General features: G+C 39.7%; 1 protein-coding gene across 3 annotated transcripts in view; it reads right to left on the reverse strand.

Moving 5' to 3' along the window:
• Positions 1-17969, reverse strand: part of LOC121135338 (zinc finger protein 709-like) — a 159872-nt gene extending 141903 nt beyond the window's left edge. For all 3 annotated transcript variants that reach the window (XM_040733905.1, XM_040733907.1, XM_040733906.1), the window contains exons 1-3: positions 17886-17969; positions 569-695; positions 327-387 (exon numbers count right to left, since the gene is read on the reverse strand). In XM_040733905.1, the coding sequence (XP_040589839.1) occupies positions 327-387; positions 569-695; positions 17886-17912 (215 nt within the window). In that variant the 5' untranslated portion in view covers positions 17913-17969. The remainder of the gene's footprint in view (positions 1-326; positions 388-568; positions 696-17885) is intronic.
• Between the last annotated feature and the right edge of the window lie 470 nt (positions 17970-18439).

An 18439-nucleotide genomic window follows, 5' to 3' on the forward strand; every position in this document is an offset into this window, starting at 1 on the left:
TAGATTGTTTTGGAGATTTACTTAACACCTCTTCAATATGTAACTTTGTAATATGCGTAGTATAAAATAAAGGGATTAAAAGTTCTACATCATAGCTCTCATGCTGTTATGATTCACATGATCATATTTCTTAAGGCATTGTTTCCTTTTCTTCTTTCTTAAAAGGATTCCATGAAAACATAATTTACTTACCTGAAATTGAGGTATATGCTTGTGAGATTTAATAATCACAAATATACTTTAAGCAGCTGTTTTGTTTAAAACTTCCTGGATGCATTACATTATCTTCCAGGCCATATTTGTGTCAACTAGCACACAAAAATTACCTTTCATATATTCCAGGATTTTGATAGTATTCTTCAATATGATGGTCTTCCCAACTATATCCTAAAGTGTATTACAGGAAAATGTATGTTATGTTATTGAAAATTGTGCAAATTTAAGATACCATCTCCAGTCAAATTATTCCCCTCATTCTTGTTCTTTCTTAACCAAATTTCAGAAGAGCATCAACAACGAAGAAATGGTTGCCTCCTTATTTAAAACATGAAGGAAAATTCAGTCTTACCTAGAGTGTTGAGGTTCTTGTAGGTCTCCAGCATCACATCTTTGTAGAGATTCTTCTGAGAAGGATCCAATAAAGTCCATTCTTCCCAAGTGAACTCAATATGCACATCATCATAGGTCACTGCATTCTAAAATATCCCGTACATGTTTACAACAGAAAACACGACACAAACAACACTGTAAATGTATACTTCTTTAACAGTACTTTAATATAATTCTGGTATTCCCCACACTTACTTGATTATACGGACACTGTAATGTAATCACCAAGTCACTTTAGAAGGAAACTGAATAATAGATTCGTCTGTCATTTCTGTACAATTTGAATTGAATATCACCTTAACAAGCATAGAGAGACAAGTAAACATATTAACAGTACAGAATACAGATGAGACAAATTGTATAAGAAATTACTGTCAGAGAATAGCTGACAGACTGAGCTAATAAATAGGAAGAGATATCTGGGAGGAAAACAAAGGAAGGAGGAGCCAAAATAGGAAACTACAACAGGGAACAGACACCCAGATGCACAGCAGAGTAAGAAGTAAAGAAAGGTACATGGTAGAGAAAGATAAAAGCCCAAAGGTGAAAAAGTAGATAGGATAATTTAATTTAATAAAGAAACAAGCCAATCTATGGCTGGGAAAGAATAGCCCCCAATGAGTGATTACTTTGAGAGCTGGGTGGCAGGCTCCCAAAAGAGTAAAGGGTTAAAAATCAAACCACAACCTCACAGCTTCATGAAATGCACTCTCACAGCCTCCTCACTGGGTTTCTGAGGCTGCAAACATAGAAGCATGCAGCAATGTAGCTATATCCTAAATATTCATTATCTTAAATTTTGAAACCCTGTCTCTAAAAGCAAACAAACAAAATGCAACAAATTAAGAATGATCAATGGCTGAATTATAATGACTGTCAAAGATGGCTAGGAGAAATTTTCTTGTCTGTGGTCCACTATTGGTTTATAGTGTTAGCAACCATGTAATTTGGGTGATATCTTAGAGAGTGAAAAATAATTAAATAGTATCAGGAAATTATAAGCTGAAGCCAAGAAATAATTGGCTTTGGTGTATAAAAGAAGGTGCAGTTTGCACATGTAAATCATTTGGGTCCAAAGATTGATTGCATTTTGGTCATGTTAACCTCTAAGCATTCTTCTAAGTAAGACTAATGCAGATAGCAGATATCATCTTAGAATGGATCTTATTAACACATGAATAGAGGAAAAAACAAAAACTTACGTGAAAAAGTCTAAACACATTCGAAGAATGAAAATTGTGACCTCATCAATTAGCAGGAATAGACCAGGCAGAAATGGTAGTACCTTTTACTTGTGATGAAACTGACAAAATATGGACAGAGAATGAACCTTGGAAAGGAGATGTGGGAGAGAGAAACAACAAATACCCCCAAAGAAAAAGCATTCAATTAAAAGAGAACTAACTGGATCCTTCCTCACATTTCATGGGGAACACCCATATCTGGAGTCCCTACATTCTATACAGATGCACATGAATCAGGAAAGCAGGATATAAATCAGAAAATTAAAACTCTTCTGATTCTGTCCAAAAATCAGAATTATGTGCTATTCTTATGGTATTAATGAGTTTTACTGAACCTTTCAACAGTTACTGAATTGTAATATGCAGAAAGATGTTTTGCATATTGAAACTGCTGAATATATATCAGATGATACACAGTTGATGCTATTGTTTCTTGACTTACAAGACAGAATCAGGAATGGTTACCATTCAGATCTGCCAGGCCGTCTGGCACAAGGTAACAATGAAATTGATCCAGTAAATGTGCTGGAGGCCTCCAAATTTCATTTAAATATATCATTACAATAGCAAAGCTTTGAAAAAAGACTTTTCCATCACTTGGAAAGATGCCAAGGATTTTATAATGAAATGCCATACTTGTTTATACAACCAAACTCTACTACATGCAGGAAGTTACCCAAAGGATACTCAAAGGAACAAAATTTAGCAGATGGAAATGTTTCATTTTGTAAAATTTGTAAAATAATAAAATGTATACCGCACTAGTGATACCCATTCCAGTTTTCAAAGTGCTATTGCTTTAAGTTCTTAAAAGGTTGATTCTATAATCACACATTTGTAGGAAAACCTACACCCAACGAAGATAACTACACTCACAAAGATACAGGCAACAGATAATCGTGCTATACTAAACACCAAAAGAAAAAGGGAGGAGAACCTACACACAATAACTCTATTACAAATAAATGAAGCACAAACAAGAATCATCAATCAATGGTCATTAATATCCCTCAATGTCAATGGTCTCAACTTCCCTATAAAAAGACACAGACTAGCAGAATAGATATAAAGACAGAACTCATCCTACTGCTGCATACAAGATACACATCTCAATGTCACAGACAGAACTTACCTCAGAGTAAAGTGTTGGAAAAGATTTTCCAATCAAACGGACCCAAGAAACAAACATGTGTAGCAATACTAATGTCTAACAAACTAGACTAAAAATTAAAATCAAAAGAGATGAAGAAGGACATTTCATATTCACCAAAGGAAATATTCATTAAGTTGAAGTCTCAACTTTTAACATCTATGCACCAAATACAAAGGCACCCACATTGGTGAAAGAAACATTACTACAGCTCAAAACGCACATAAAATCTCACACACTAGTATTAGGAATCTTCAACACTCTGCTCCTACCACTAGAAAGGACGTTCAGACAGAAACTAAAGAAACAGAAGATCTAATAGAAGTTATGACCCAACTGGTTTTTCAAATTTCTATAGAAAATTCCACCCAAACACAAAGGGATATAACTTCTTCTAAGGGCCACATGGAACCTTCTCTATAATTCTACACATAATAGGAAAAATAGCAAACCTACACAGATACAAAAGATTGGAATAACCCACTGTATCTTACCAGACCACCATGCATTAAAATTAGAATTCAACAATAACACAAATCACAGAAACCCTACAACCCGATGGAAATTGGACAATGCACAATTGCACCATCCCTGGGTAAAGGAAGAAATTAAAGACTTCCTGGAATTCAATGAGAATGAAAACACAATATATGGGACACTCTGAGCAGAGCTGAGAGGAAAGTTCATAGCACTAAGTTCCCACATGAACAAACTGGAGAATAGTCACACTAGAGAATTAATAGAATAGTTGAATGCTCTGGAACAAAAAGAAGCAAACTCACCAAGAAGGAGCAGAGGCCAGTAAATAATCAAATTGAGGGCTGAAATCAATAAAGTAGAAACAAGGAAAACAGTGCAAATAATCAATGAAACAAAGAGTTGGTTCTTTGAGAATCAAAATAGACAGACCTCTGTCCAAACTATCCAAAAGATAGAGAGAGAGCATGCTAATTAACAAAAGCAGAAATGAAAAGTGGGACATAACAACGGACAATGAGCAAATCCAGAGAATCATCAGGGCATACTTTGGAAATCTGTACTCCACAAAATTAGAAAATTTAAAGGAAATGGACAATTTCCTAGATAGATATCACTTGCCAAAACTAAATCAAAAACAGGTAAACAATCTAAACACATCTATAACCCTTAATCAAATAGACGCAGTCAACAAAAGTCTCTCAACCAAAAAAAGGCCAATCCAGAAGGCTCCAGTGCAGAATTCTGCCAGAAATTCAAAGAAGAGCTATTTCCAATACTCCTCAATATATTCCACACAAAAGAAGTGAGAGGCTCACTACCAAACTCTTTTTATGAGACTAATTTCCCTCATGAACATTGATGCAAAAACACTCAACAAAACACTAGCAAATCAGATTCAGGAACAAATCAAAAAAATCATCCACCATGATCAAGTAGGCTTCATCCCAGGAATGCAGGGATGGTACAACATTAGAAAATCAAACAATGTAATCCACCAAATAAACAAACTGCAAAAGAAAAATGACATGATCATCTCACTAGATGCTGAAAAATCCTTTGACAAAACCCAACACCACTTCATGATAAAGGTCCTAGAGAGATCAGGGATAACAGGAACATACCTGAACATAATAAAGCAATATACAGTAAACCAACAGGTAACATCAAACTAAATGGAGAGAAACCCAATGCAATCCCTCTAAAATGAGGTAAAAGACAAGTCTGTCCACTCTCTCCATATCTCTTCAATATTGTACTTGAAGTTCTAGCTGGAGCAATAAGACAATAACAGGAGATCAAGGGGATAAAAATAGGAAAAGAAGTCAAGCTTTCATTATTTGCAGATGATATGATAGTTTACATAAGTGACCCAGGAAACTCCTAGAACTGGTAAATACCATCAGCAAAATGGCAAGACACAAGATAACTCAAAAAGAGAAACCTCACATTTTACAATAGCCATAAACAACATAAAATATCTGGGGATAATGTTAACCAAAGAAGTGAAAGACCTGTATATCAAGAAATTTGAGTCTTTAAAGAAAGAAATAAAAGAGGATAACAGAAATGGGATGATCTCCCATGCTGTTGGACTGGTGGGATCAGCAAAATAAAAATGGCAATCTTGCCAAAAGCAGAATAGAGATTCAATGCAATCTCTATCTAAATTCCAGCACAATTCTTCACAGACCTTGAAAGAACAATAATCAGCTCTATGTGGAAAAACAAAAGGCCCAGGATAGCCAAAACACCCCTACACAATAAAGGAACTTCAGGAGGCATCAACATAACTGACTTCAAGGTCAAGTGTAGAGCTATAGTCCTGAAATCAGCTTGGTATTGGCACAAAAATAGACAGGTAGACCAGTGGAAGCAAATTGAAAACCCTGATTTTAAACCACACACTTATGAACACTTGATAGATGACAAAGAAGCTAAAACTATAGAATGGAAAAAAGAAAGCATCTTCAACAAATGAGCTGGCAAAAATGGGTATTGGCATGCAGAAGACAGCAGATAGATCCATGTCTATCACCTTGCACAAAACTTAAGTGCAAATGGATCAAAGAGCTCCACATAAATCCAACCACAGTGAAACTCTTAGAAGAGAAAGTGGGAGGCACTCTTCAACGAGTTGGTTCAGGAGACGACTTCCTGAACATAACACCAGTGGCACAGACACTGAGCTTGATAATTAACAAATGGGACCTCCTGAAACGAAGAAGCTTCTGTAAGGCAAAGGATACAGTCAACAACATGAAAAGGCAGTCCAAAGATTGGGAAATGCTATTCACTAACCCCACATCTGACAGAGGGCTGATCTCCAAAATTTACATAGAACCCAAGAAGCAAGAGTTGGGAAGAAGAGAGGAGGAGAAGAGGAAGACAGAAGAGGTCATTAGGGAAACAGCAAGTTTGAGTGCGGCTTAGAATAGGGGAAGAGGGAGTCATCATAGTTTGGAAAACAGATCTGGCACCAGTGAGACCTCTAGTGATCTAAAGTTTTGACACCAATTGGCAAGATAAGCAAAAGTGAAAAGACCACCTTAAATGTTCATTCCTGACAATGAACGTGATGTCTACCTTATATGCTATCCTAGAACCTTCATCCAGTGACTGATGGAATCAGAGGCAAACACCCACAGTTAGACACTGAACTGAACCTATGGACCCATGGAATCCAGTGACAGAGAGAGAGGAGCGATGAGCAAATTGGCAAAGAATGGGCTGGCAAGACCAGCAGAGACAGATGATCTGAACAAGGGGGATCTCTTGGAACCAGACGAATAGCTGGGAGGCCACCATGGGACTGATCCAGACCTTGTGAGTGTGAGAGTCAGTGAGGAATCCTGGGCAACCTATGGGGCCCTGGGCAGAAGATCAGTGTTTATCCATGGTATACAAATGGACTTCTTGAAGTAGCTGTCCCTCTGGCATCATCAGGTAAACAGGCCAGCTTCCCGGCCTGTGTTCCAGAGCCTGCAGTTCGCCTGGGAACTGCACAGAGCTCCCAATCCCGGCGGGAGCCAAGCACCCCAGACTCCAGATCTTCTCTCCCACCAACGATTCCAGGAAAGGAGAGGAGGATGGGAGTACAGGGAAGTAGCTGTCCCTCTGGCATCATCAGGTAAACAGGCCAGCTTCCCGGCCTGTGTTCCAGAGCCTGCAGATCGCCTGGGAACTGCACAGAGCTCCCAATCCCGGCGGGAGCATCAGGTAAACAGGCCAGCTTCCCGGCCTGTGTTCCAGAGCCTGCAGATCGCCTGGGAACTGCCCAGAGCTCCCAATCCTGGCGGGAGCCAAGCACCCCAGACTCCAGATCTTCTCTCCCACCAAAGAGACCAGGAAACTACAGGAGCCAGGGAGACCAGGGGAGTAGCTGTTCCGGATCAGGTACAACAGGACCCAGCATAGGCTCCAGGGGACCAGGTAGGAGGCTAAGCGCCCCAGATTCCTGTTCTTCTTCTCTACCCACGGACCAGCATTTGGACAAGGCATAGAAGAACCACCAGATTACTGGACTTACTAGCACCCACCAAAGGGAACTCTGGTCTCCAGACCAGGAAGGGGCTCTTTCTGCACCCACTAGAAGAGATGGGAAAGAGACAATACAAAAACACAGCAACAGAAACACAAATATGACACCGCCAGATTCTAGAGACTCCACACCAGCAAGACCCCAATATTCCAACGCGAAGGAAGCAGAAGAGAACGACCTTAAAAGCACTTTCATGAAAATGATAGAGGCCCTAAAAGAGGATATTGGAAAATCCCTCAAAGAAATGGAAGAAAAAACAAACCAAAAAATGCAAGAAATGGAAGAAAAAACAAACCAAAAAATGCAAGAATTGGAAGAAAAAACAAACCAAAAAAGGCACGAAATGGAAGAAGAAATGAAGCAAAAAATGCAAGAAATGGAAGAAAAAGCAAAGCAAAAAATGCAAGAATTAGAAGAAGAAACATACCAAATAAGTCAGGAAATGGAAGAAGAAACAAAGCAAAAAATGCAAGAAATGGTAGAAAAAACAAAGCAAAAAATGAAAAAAATGGAGGAGGAAACAAAACAAAAAAGGCAGGAAATGGAAGAAGAAACAAAGCACAAAATCCAAGAAATGGAACAAAAAGCAAACCAAAAAATGCAAGAAATGGAAGAAAGAACAAACCAAAAAATTCATAAAAGGCAACAAACGGACGAACAGATAAACAGAAAATTGCAAGAAGCAATGCAAACGCTGCAAGGGTTGAAAACTGAAATAGAGACACTAAAAAAACACAATCTGAAGAAAGGCAGAAAATAGAAAAGCTGGACAAACAGTCAGGCACTACCAATACAAGCATTACCACAGAATAGAAGAGATGGAAGAGAGAATCTCAAGTGTTGAAGATACATTAGGAGAAATGGATTTATCAACCAAAGAAAACCTTAAATCCAACAAATCCTTAACACAAAACATCCAGGAAATATGGGACACCATGAAAAGACCAAAGCTAAGAATAATAGGTATAGAAGAAGGAGAAGAAATCCACCTCAAAGGGGCAGAAGGCATATTCAACAAAATCATAGAAGAAAACTTTCCCAACCTTAAGAAAGACATGCCAATGAAGGTACAAGAAGCCTACAGAACACCAAATAGAGTGGACCACAAAAAAAATCCCCTCACCACATAATAATCAAGACCCCAAACATACAGAATAAAGAAAGAATATTAAGAGCAGCTAAGGAAAAAGGTCAAGTAACATATAAAGGCAGACCTATCAGAATTACACCTGATTTCTCCATGGAAACTCTGAAAGCCAGAAGGTCCTGGATAGATATTCTACCTACACTAAGAGACCATGGATGCCAGCCCAGACTACTATACCCGGCAAAGCTCTCAATCACTATAGACGGAGAAAACAAGATATTCCATGACAAAACTAGATTCAACCAATATGTGTCCACTAACCCAGCCCTACAGAAAATTTTGGAAGGAAAACTCCAACCCAAGGAAGCTAACTACAACCAGAAAAACATAAGCATTAGAGAATCCCTCTCTACCAACAGCCAAAAGAACAAAGGGGTGAAATTCCACCCATAATTCCACCAACAACAACCATCGCAAATCGAAGAAGGATGAGCAATCAATGGTCATTAATATCCCTCAATATTAACGGCCTTAACTCACCCATAAAAAGACACAGATTAGCAGAATGGATTCGAAGACAGAACCCTTCCTTCTGCTGCATACAAGAAACACACCTCGCCCTCAAAGACAGACATTACTTGAGAGTTAAAGGTTGGGAAAAAATTTTTCAATCAAATGGACCCAAGAAACAAGCAGGGGTACCAATCCTAATATCTAACAAACTAGACTTTAAAATAAAATCAATCAAAAGAGATGAAGGAAGTCATTACATACTCATCACAGGTAAAACCCACCAAGATGAAGTGTCTATCCTGAACATCTATGCCCCCAATACAAAGGCATCCACATTCGTTAAAGAAACATTATTAGAACTTAAATCTCATCTAAAGCCCCACACAGTTATAGTGGGAGATTTCAACACACCACTCTCACCACTAGACAAGAATACCAGACAGAAACTCAACAAAGAAGCAAAGGGTCTAATAGAAGTAATGGCCCAACTGGGATTAACAGATATCTATAGAACATTTCATCCACATAAAAAAGAATATACCTTCTTCTCACCACCACATGGAACCTTCTCAAAAATCGACCACATACTTGGCAACATATCAAACCTCAGCAGCTACAAAAAATTGGAATAACTCCATGCATCTTATCAGACCACCATGCCTTAAAATTAGAATTCAACAACAACACAAATTGCAGAAAACCTACAAACTCATGGAAATTGAATAATGCTCAACTGCACCATCCCTGGGTCAAAGAGGAAATAAAAAAAGAAATTAAAGACTTCCTCGAATTCAATGAGAATGAAGACACAACATACCCAAACCTATGGGACACTTTGAAAGCAGTGCTACGGGGAAGTTCATAGCACTAAGTGCTCACATGAAGAAACAGGAAAACAGTTATACCAGAGAATTAACATCACAGCTAAAAGCTCTAGAACACAAAGAAGCAAACTCCCCCAGGAGGAGTAAACGCCAGGAAATAATCAAATTGAGGGCTGAAATCAACAAAGTAGAAACCAGGAAAACAATACAAAGAATCAATGCAACGAAGAGTTGGTTCTTTGAGAAAATCAACAAGATAGACAAACCTTTGTCCAAACTTACCAAACAGCAGAGAGTGAACACGCAAATTAACAAAATCAGAAATGAAAAGGGGGACATAACAACAGACTCTGAGGAAATCCAGAGAATCATTAGGTCATACTTTGAAAACCTGTACTCCACAAAATTCGAAAATTTAAAGGAAATGGATGACATCCTGGACAGCTATCATTTGCCAAAACTAAATCAAGAACAGATAAGCAATTTAAATAGACCTATAACCCCTATGGAAATAGAAGCTGTCATCAAAAGTCTCCCAACCAAAAAAAGTCCAGGTCCAGATGGCCTCAGTGCAGAATTCTACCACAAATTCAAAGAACAGCTTATACCAATTCTTCTCAAAGTGTTCTACACAATAGAACCAGAAGGGTCTTTGCCAAACTCTTTCTATGAGGCTTCAATAACCTTGATCCCCAAGCCACACAAAGATACAACCAAGAAAGAGAACTTCAGACCAATATCCCTCATGAACATTGATGCAAAAATACTCAATAAAATACTGGCAAATCGGATCCAAGAACACATCAAAACAATCATTCACCACGATCAAGTAGGTTTCATCCCAGGGATGCAGGGATGGTTCAACATACGAAAATCCATCAACGTAATCCACCATATAAACAAGCTGAAAAACAAAAATCACATGATCATCTCACTAGATGCTGAAAAAGCCTTTGACAAAATCCAACACCCCTTCATGATAAAGGTCTTGGAGAGATCTGGGATAACAGGGACATACTTAAACATAATAAAAGCCATATACAGTAAACCAACAGCCAACATCAAACTAAATGGACAGAAACTCAACACAATTCCGCTAAAATCAGGAACAAAACAAGGTTGTCCACTCTCTCCATACCTTTTCAACATGGTACTTGAAGTTCTAGCTATAGCCATACGACAACAAAGGGGGATCAAGGGGATACAAATTGGGAAGGAAAAAGTCAAACTTTCACTGTTTGCAGACGATATGATAGTTTACATCAATGACCCAAAGAACTCTACCAGGGAACTCTTACAGCTGATTAACACCTTCAGCAAAGTGGCAGGTTACAAGATCAACTCAAGAAAGTCAGTAGCCCTACTATATACAGATGATAAAAGGGCTGAAAGAGAAATCAGAGAAACATCACCCTTTACAATTGCCACAAACAACATAAAATACCTTGGGGTAACGCTAACCAAACAAGTGAAAGACCTGTATCGTAAGAACTTTGAATCTTTAAAGAAAGAAATTAAAGAAGCCCTCAGAAAATGGAAAGATCTCCCATGCTCTTGGATAGGTAGGATCAATGTAGTAAAAATGGCAATCCTGCCAAAAGCAATCTACAGATTCAATGCTATCCCCATTAAAATCCCAGCACAATTCTTCACAGACCTTGAAAGAACAATAATCAATTTTGTATGGAAAAACAAAAAACCCAGGATAGCCAAAACAACCCTGTTCAACAAGGCAACGTCCGGAGGCATCACTATCCCTGACCTCAAGTTCTATTATAGAGCTATAGTCCTGAAAACAGCTTGGTATTGGCACAAAAATAGACAGGCAGACCAATGGAATCGAATTGAAAATCCGGGTATTAACCCACACACGTACGAACATCTGATCTTTGACAAAGAAGCTAAAAATATACAATGGAATAAAGAAAGCATCTTCAACAAATGGTGCTGGATTATTGGAGACTGGCATGTAGAAAAATGCGGATCGATCCATGTTTATCGCCATGCACAAAACTTAAGTCCAAATGGATCAAAGACCTCAACATAAATCCAGCCACACTGAACCTCTTAGAAGAGAAAGTGGGTGGTACCCTTGAACGAATTGGTACAGGAGACAGCTTCCTGAACATAACACCAGTAGCACAGACAGTGAGATCAACAATTAATAAATGGGACCTACTGAAACTGAGAAGCTTCTGTAAGGCAAAGGACACAGTCAGCAAGACAAAAAGGCAGCCCACAGAATGGGAAAAAATATTCACTAATCCCACATCTGACAGAGGGTTGATCTCCAAAATTTACAAAGAACTCAAGAAGCAAGTCTCCAAAACAGCAAAGGACCCAATTAAGAAGTGGGCTGCAGAACTAAATAGAGAGTTTTCAATAGAGGACTCTAAAATGGCTGAGAGGCACTTGAGAAAGTGCTCAACATCCTTAGCCATCCGGGAAATGCAAATCAAAGCAACTCTGAGATACCATCTCACTCCTGTCAGAATGTCTAAAATCAAAAACACCAATGACAATTTATGCTAGAGAGGATGTGGTGAAACGGGGACACTCCTCCATTGCTGGTGGGAGTGCCAACTGGTTCAGCCACTTTGGAAAGCAGTATGGAGATTCCTCAGAAAAATGGGAATAAACCTACCACAAGACCCAGCAACTGCACTCTTAGGCATATATCCAAAAGATGCCCATTCATATAACAAAGATGTCTGTTCCACTATGTTCATAGCAGCTTTATTTGTAATAGCCAGAACTTGGAAGCATCCTAGATGTCCCTCACCCGAAGAATGGATAGAGAAAATGTGGTACATCTACACAATGGAGTACTATTCAGCAGAAAAAAATAATGGAATCATGAGATTCGCAGGCAAATGGATGACACTAGAAGAAACCATCCTGAGTGAGGTAACCCAGTCACAAAAAGAGAAACATGGCATGTACTCTCTCATATATGGATTTTAGACATAGATCTGGGGAGTGCCAGCCTACAATCCTATTGCCAGAGAGTCTGGGAAACAGAAACTTCATTTACTGGCTGGTTAAGTACTGAGCTGAACTCAAGAAAGCCAGTATCAGAGAGGGAGGACTGATGATCAAAGGGATTAAGACTGGGCTGGTTTAACCCCCAGAAACAGCTGACCAGACAAAGGTTAACTCTTGAATCCCAGGCATCAGCCTGGGAATCCAGCATGGGACTGATCAAGACCCCCTGAATCCGGGTGTCAGTGAGGAGGCCTAGGTAATCTATTGAGCCTTGGACAGCAGATCAGTACCCATCCCAAGTATACACATGGTCTCTGGACTCCTATAGAACAATGTGAGGTGCACTCTCACCCTGAACTCTTGGGGAAGGGTCTAGGCCCTGCCCTATATGAAATGACAGACTATGGACACCCCCATGGAGGGCCTCACCCTCCCTGGGGGAATGAGGGTATAACAGGGGGGGATGGGGGGGAGGGCACGGGAGGAGGGGAGGGAAAGGGAGAGGGACCTCATACTGACTTGTGAAGCAACCTTGTTTCTTATCTAAATTTAAAATGGAAAATAAAAAAAATTAATAAATATAAAAAAAAACAAATGGACTTCTTGTGTCCATGGCACAAGGAGGGATGCTTTCTAAGCCTGGAATATGGGGGGAGTGCCTGGACTCTGCCCTGAGTGAAATGACAGACTCTGGATAACCCCTGTGTGGATGTAAGTGGGGATGCGGTGGGAGGCTTGGGGGGATTGTGGTGGGGTGCAGGAGGTGAGAGAAAGGGAACTGGGATATGTGGAGCGAGCTATTTAAAATTAAATTGATAAAAATTTATTTTTGCATCTTTCATGCTTTCAGAATGAGTATAACATGGTTTATTCCCCAAATTTGGGTTTTAAGTTGTCATGGATGCTACCACAATTATACCAGAGTTGCAGGAAGGTCCGTATGAAGTTGCTTCTTCAGCTAAGGAATCAAGTTGCCTATTCCTCCTTAAATTAAAGGCTTAGATGGATGCAGTCTTACCGTTTGGATATCTTCCTAGGTTTCAAATGTTGAGAGAGACCTTTTCTTCAATGGCGCTAAACTTCTTGAAATTTCCTGCCTCTGCTTCAACACAGTACTGCCATTTGAATATTTTCCTCTACAAATCTGACTGTTCATTTCTTTCTGTCCCACTTGCTTCTATAGCATCATTAATAAACACCCAGCAGAATAAATAATTTGTCCATGAAATCAGCCTATTAACTTTTAATTCTGCCTCACTCAAGTTCTCACGGAATGGAGAAAAAAAGTAATTTGGGAAAAATAGTATGCAAATGACCTCTAGCTAAAGATTTGATTGAGTCTATTTCCCACTGAAATCCTGTGACCTCAAGCTTCACTGTCTGCATTTCTTTCAACACTGCCATATTTCTAGTCCTATAAGAACAGTCAATTAAGAACTTGAGCAGCTTTGTATGACTTTTGCCATCCAAAGTGGCAATATCTTCCACATTCCTCCAAAAGACAACATTCTCACATTCTACCCAGCAACAAAACTACTTTTGATGCACCACATTGTGATGAAACTCTTGTTCCTTGCTGTGATTAAATTCTCTGATCAAAAACATCTCCATTTATGTGGGTGATATTCCCGGATCACAACCCATAATTGCGGGAGCTTAGAATAGAAACTCAAGCAAGAAACTGAAGGCCAAAACCACAGGGAAACTTTTGTAAGGCTTTCTGTCTTGCTTGATAACTGTCTTTGCACAGCTAGCTCTGTTTTCCATACCAGGCCCACTTACTTAGTGTTTTGCAAACAGAGTGGCAGTGCAGTCCCACATCAACCACAACCAAGACAATTACCCATAAACAAAGGAACTAGTGATTCTGATCTGGGCAAGCCTCAATTGATGTTCCCTCAGATGATTCTAGTCTACATTATATTGACAACTGAAGCTAATAAAGACAGAGACAATAATATAGGAGAAGATTTTAAAAACACAAAAAGAATATATTAGTCATATCAATTACTTTTGCAGAAAAAATACCCAAACATGAATTTAGCATGGAAAATGCAGATATATCAAGAAATGAGAAGAAGCAAGTCTCTAAGATCAAGAAGAGAGAATGAAAGCTGTCTCTCAACAGACACTTCCAAAAAAAGTTAGGGAACTTATAGTGCTATAGTAAATTTTCTGAAAAAAAAAGGTGTTGATCAACCATTTTCTACAGAAATAACAAAACAATAACTTTAATTGACAATACAATGAACAACATAGATGGCACCACTGAGCAGACAAGACAAAATGACATACCTACAAACATATATTATGGTCCCTTAGACACAAATAACAAGATTCTAATGGAAACCATAGGACATCACTGGCCAGCACTCATCCTGTGCACTCCAGTTCTGTCCTTTGCCAATAGTAGAAAACCGAGTGGGCATGGAGAGCTCTACTGCCAAAACTGGAGAGATTCACTTGAGGATATCTGAAGATTAACTTTGTAGAGCATAGTTTTGACTACTAAAAGGATGTCATTCTCAGCCAGGCATTGGTGGTGCACGCCTTTAATCCCAGCTCTCGGGAGGCAGAGGCAGGCGGATCAGTGAGTTCGAGGCCAGCCTGGTCTACAGAGCGAGTTCCAGGACAGCCTCCACAAAACAATACAGAGAAACCCTGCCTCAGAAAATCCAAAAAAAAATCAAAACAAAACAAAACTAAAAAAAAACAAAATAAGGATGTCATTCTCTTGATAAAGAAAAGGTTGTCTGATAGGATCATTCAGGCACCTTTTCCTATGACTAATGATTGACAGTCTGAATCAAACTGAAGAAATTAAAACTTTTCCAAACCAAATGCAAGATAACAGATTCTATAAAAATCAGTGTACACCTAAAGCAACTTGTTTTACTCTAATTGCTTTATGAGTCATAAGTACTTTTGAAAATATTCTTGTTGCTATTTTTTACATATTTGTGCATGAGACAGAATGTCTTCCATTTGTTTACAGGTGACATACAAGAAAACAGGGTGTCAGATGTCCTGGATCTGAATAGTAGGTAATTATGAGCCTCCCAACCTGAGTGTAGATATCTGAACTCACGTCATCACCCAAAAGAATATGTGCTGAGCCACCTGCCAAGACCCATAATATCTTTTATCCAGTCAACCAAAAGTCTTTCACGGATTAATAACAAGAACAAATACTAAATAAATAAAGAAGTAAATAAATGATCCCGAGTAACATGATGCATCAATGTTAAGATGTTGTACATGGTAAATTTGTACCATAAAATGACTACAATCCAATGACAATGCCCAACAATTTACAACAGGAAAGATGATTGCAAAGCTACATTCACAGTGGAAAAATTCAGAATGTGCAATGTGATTATGAAAACAAAGTACAGGTTGGCATAATGGATTCTATATTTACTGCAAAGACACAACACTCAAGAATGTGTAAAATATTTGTGAAAGTATAAAGTGGATTGGGGAGAAAAAGCCAAGAACACAGGCAAAAGAAACAAACAGAAAAAGTTGACAAGTGTTACCCAGCTACCTACGTTTCTATGTGTATAGAATTAAATAAGGGTGGACTTCACAACTTTCACAATATTAACTCAAAGTGACCCTGAAACTGTTGTTTCTGGGCCTCAAGATACTGATATTTCTTCCAAAGACAGAAGCCCCATGCTCTAGAACTCCCTCTGCAAATGGAGGTCATCTCTTGCTATGACTCTACAGTCCCTTATGCCCCCTTATGGTTTCAGGAAACACAGCCCTACTGATGTGAATCCCAAAACATAGAAGAATGATTTAAAATCTACTTCCTGCCACATAGATTATGGCACAGATGTGGATCCTGTCCTAAGTACCTGCCAAACACCATGCACAACTGAGAAACCTCTGCAGAACAGAAACTCCTTCAGTCTCCTGGAACTAAACTGCACTGAATTATCCCACTGTGGCTGGATAAAAGCCACAATGAAAGTTAAAAGCATTCTAATCAAGTATTGCTGTGAGAAAATCCACATACACCATCTTTCTGCCAGTTTCTAATGTCTATGTAACTTGTATACAGAAAAACTTGAAAGCAGAATGCAGTATTCAGAATTTCTAGAAACCAGACCTTCAGTTTACCAATCTGTCTTCCCACTGCACACCAAAAGCAAATCCTGGGTGTTTGCATTAGACACTCTTTTCCACTCTCCTAGAGTACATCCTGTTCCTCATGCAAAGCACAGGGACCTTTGTGTGCACATTCCATTACACACTCAAGGGGGATCTCAGGAACATTACTGATTAAGCCCACAGGGCCTTGGGTCTGAAAACCATGGCTCTGTATGCTGGGAAGCATTGGGTTCTCAGGATCTGAAGCAACCTCTCCACAAATGCCCTGGACCCTGACCATTGCAATTGCTCCCAAGAACATTGCTGATTTTAAAGAACCAGCTGTGTTTTTTGTTGCTGTTGTTGTTGTTTTGTTTTGTTTTTGTCAATGTCAGGCTCTTAGGGAAATCTCCCAGGCCCTAGGCCCCAGGCTGTTACTAGCTCTCCCAGGAATGTTCCTCTTCCCTGCCTGAGGGCTTAAATGAAAGGCTTGAATGACTAGGCAAGTCCTTAACACATAGTGTTTTACTTTTCAAATACTTGTCACCTGGTGTCATATTGCCCATCTGGCAGAACTATGCTTTTCTCAAGAAAACTGGGGCTTTATGTCACACCAGACCCTAAACTTGGCTGTGGCCCTGCAATGCCTCCTTGAGCAGCTTGTTTGAGGCCTTTTCTTTGATACAGGCTTGGGCCTAATGGCTTGTTATGAATCAGGGATGGCTCCTTTTTAATGGTTTGGAGGCAAGTGTCTGGACAATCCTGGTGAACAAAGTTAATCCTACCCTCCTAATCTCTAACAGGCCAGGTTAGCCTACACTTATCTTTGGGGTGTTTTAGATGCAGTTCTCCCTCAGCTAAATTCTACTTTGTGAGACTCACTATATCCTAAGAATTTGTAAATCGTTTCTATCACCAATTCTACTTCTCTACATCACCACAGAGTAGTGGATACACCACACACAAGTCACCTTTACAACCTCCACAAACTTCATATGAATGGAACTACCAGGTTCATTACAAAGTGCTGACCATTAGAAAATACTGGAGACATTAGTCCTCTCCAACTTTGGAAACCTGCTTTCCTTCAGTGCACTAAAAGCATGCTGAAGTTGGCTACAGAAATATTTCTACACACAGTTCCCTGCTTCCAATACTCTAAGCAAACCCAATCCACAGAACAAAGTTATTCAGATACCTGCCCCTGGGCCCAAGGAGTTTCAGGGACTGCATGGGTCCTAACAGGACAGGGAATGTGGCTGCAAGTTTCCAACCAGATCTAAGTAGGACAAACCACACTGGCTCCAGCACCTCACCATCTGCTCCTCCCATCTGGGACCAGCAACCCCTCACTCACCATGTTGTGGTTTCGCAGCTCGCCCATGCTCTCTGCTCAGCTGTCTGTAGTAGCAATGGCAGCACAGCACACAGAAACACTAGAGCCAGTTCCTCTTCAAAGCCAGTCCTGAAGCTGGGGCCTGAAGGTCCCTGTACCACTTCAGACTAGCATGTCGCCAAGGGGCCTGATTGGCTAGTGAGGCCTGACTGACAATAGCACCTCCCATAGGATTCCTGTGTGCTTAAAGACACAGCACAAAGATTCCCAGCCCTGCCTTTCATAAAGAGTAGTCTTTCAGCTGGGCGTTGGTGGTGCACACCTTTAATCCCAGCACTCAGGAGGCAGAGGCAGGCAGATCTCTGTGAGTTCAAGGCCAGCCTGGTCTACAGAGCAAGTTCCAGGATAGGCTCCAAAACAATACAGAGAAACCCTGTCTCAAGAAACAAAAACAAACAAACGAGCAAACAAACAAAAAGAGTAGTCTTTCTAGAAAATTGAATATTTAGAGAGTACCATAGCTGGGAAGAGTGTGTTTATGAGCACTGTTGTTAGCCAGCACGTCTTCCAGGATG

The sequence above is a fragment of the Mesocricetus auratus genome, unplaced genomic scaffold, assembly GCF_017639785.1.
Source record: "Mesocricetus auratus isolate SY011 unplaced genomic scaffold, BCM_Maur_2.0 Super-Scaffold_100037, whole genome shotgun sequence".
In the NCBI taxonomy this organism is placed as follows: domain Eukaryota; kingdom Metazoa; phylum Chordata; class Mammalia; order Rodentia; family Cricetidae; genus Mesocricetus; species Mesocricetus auratus.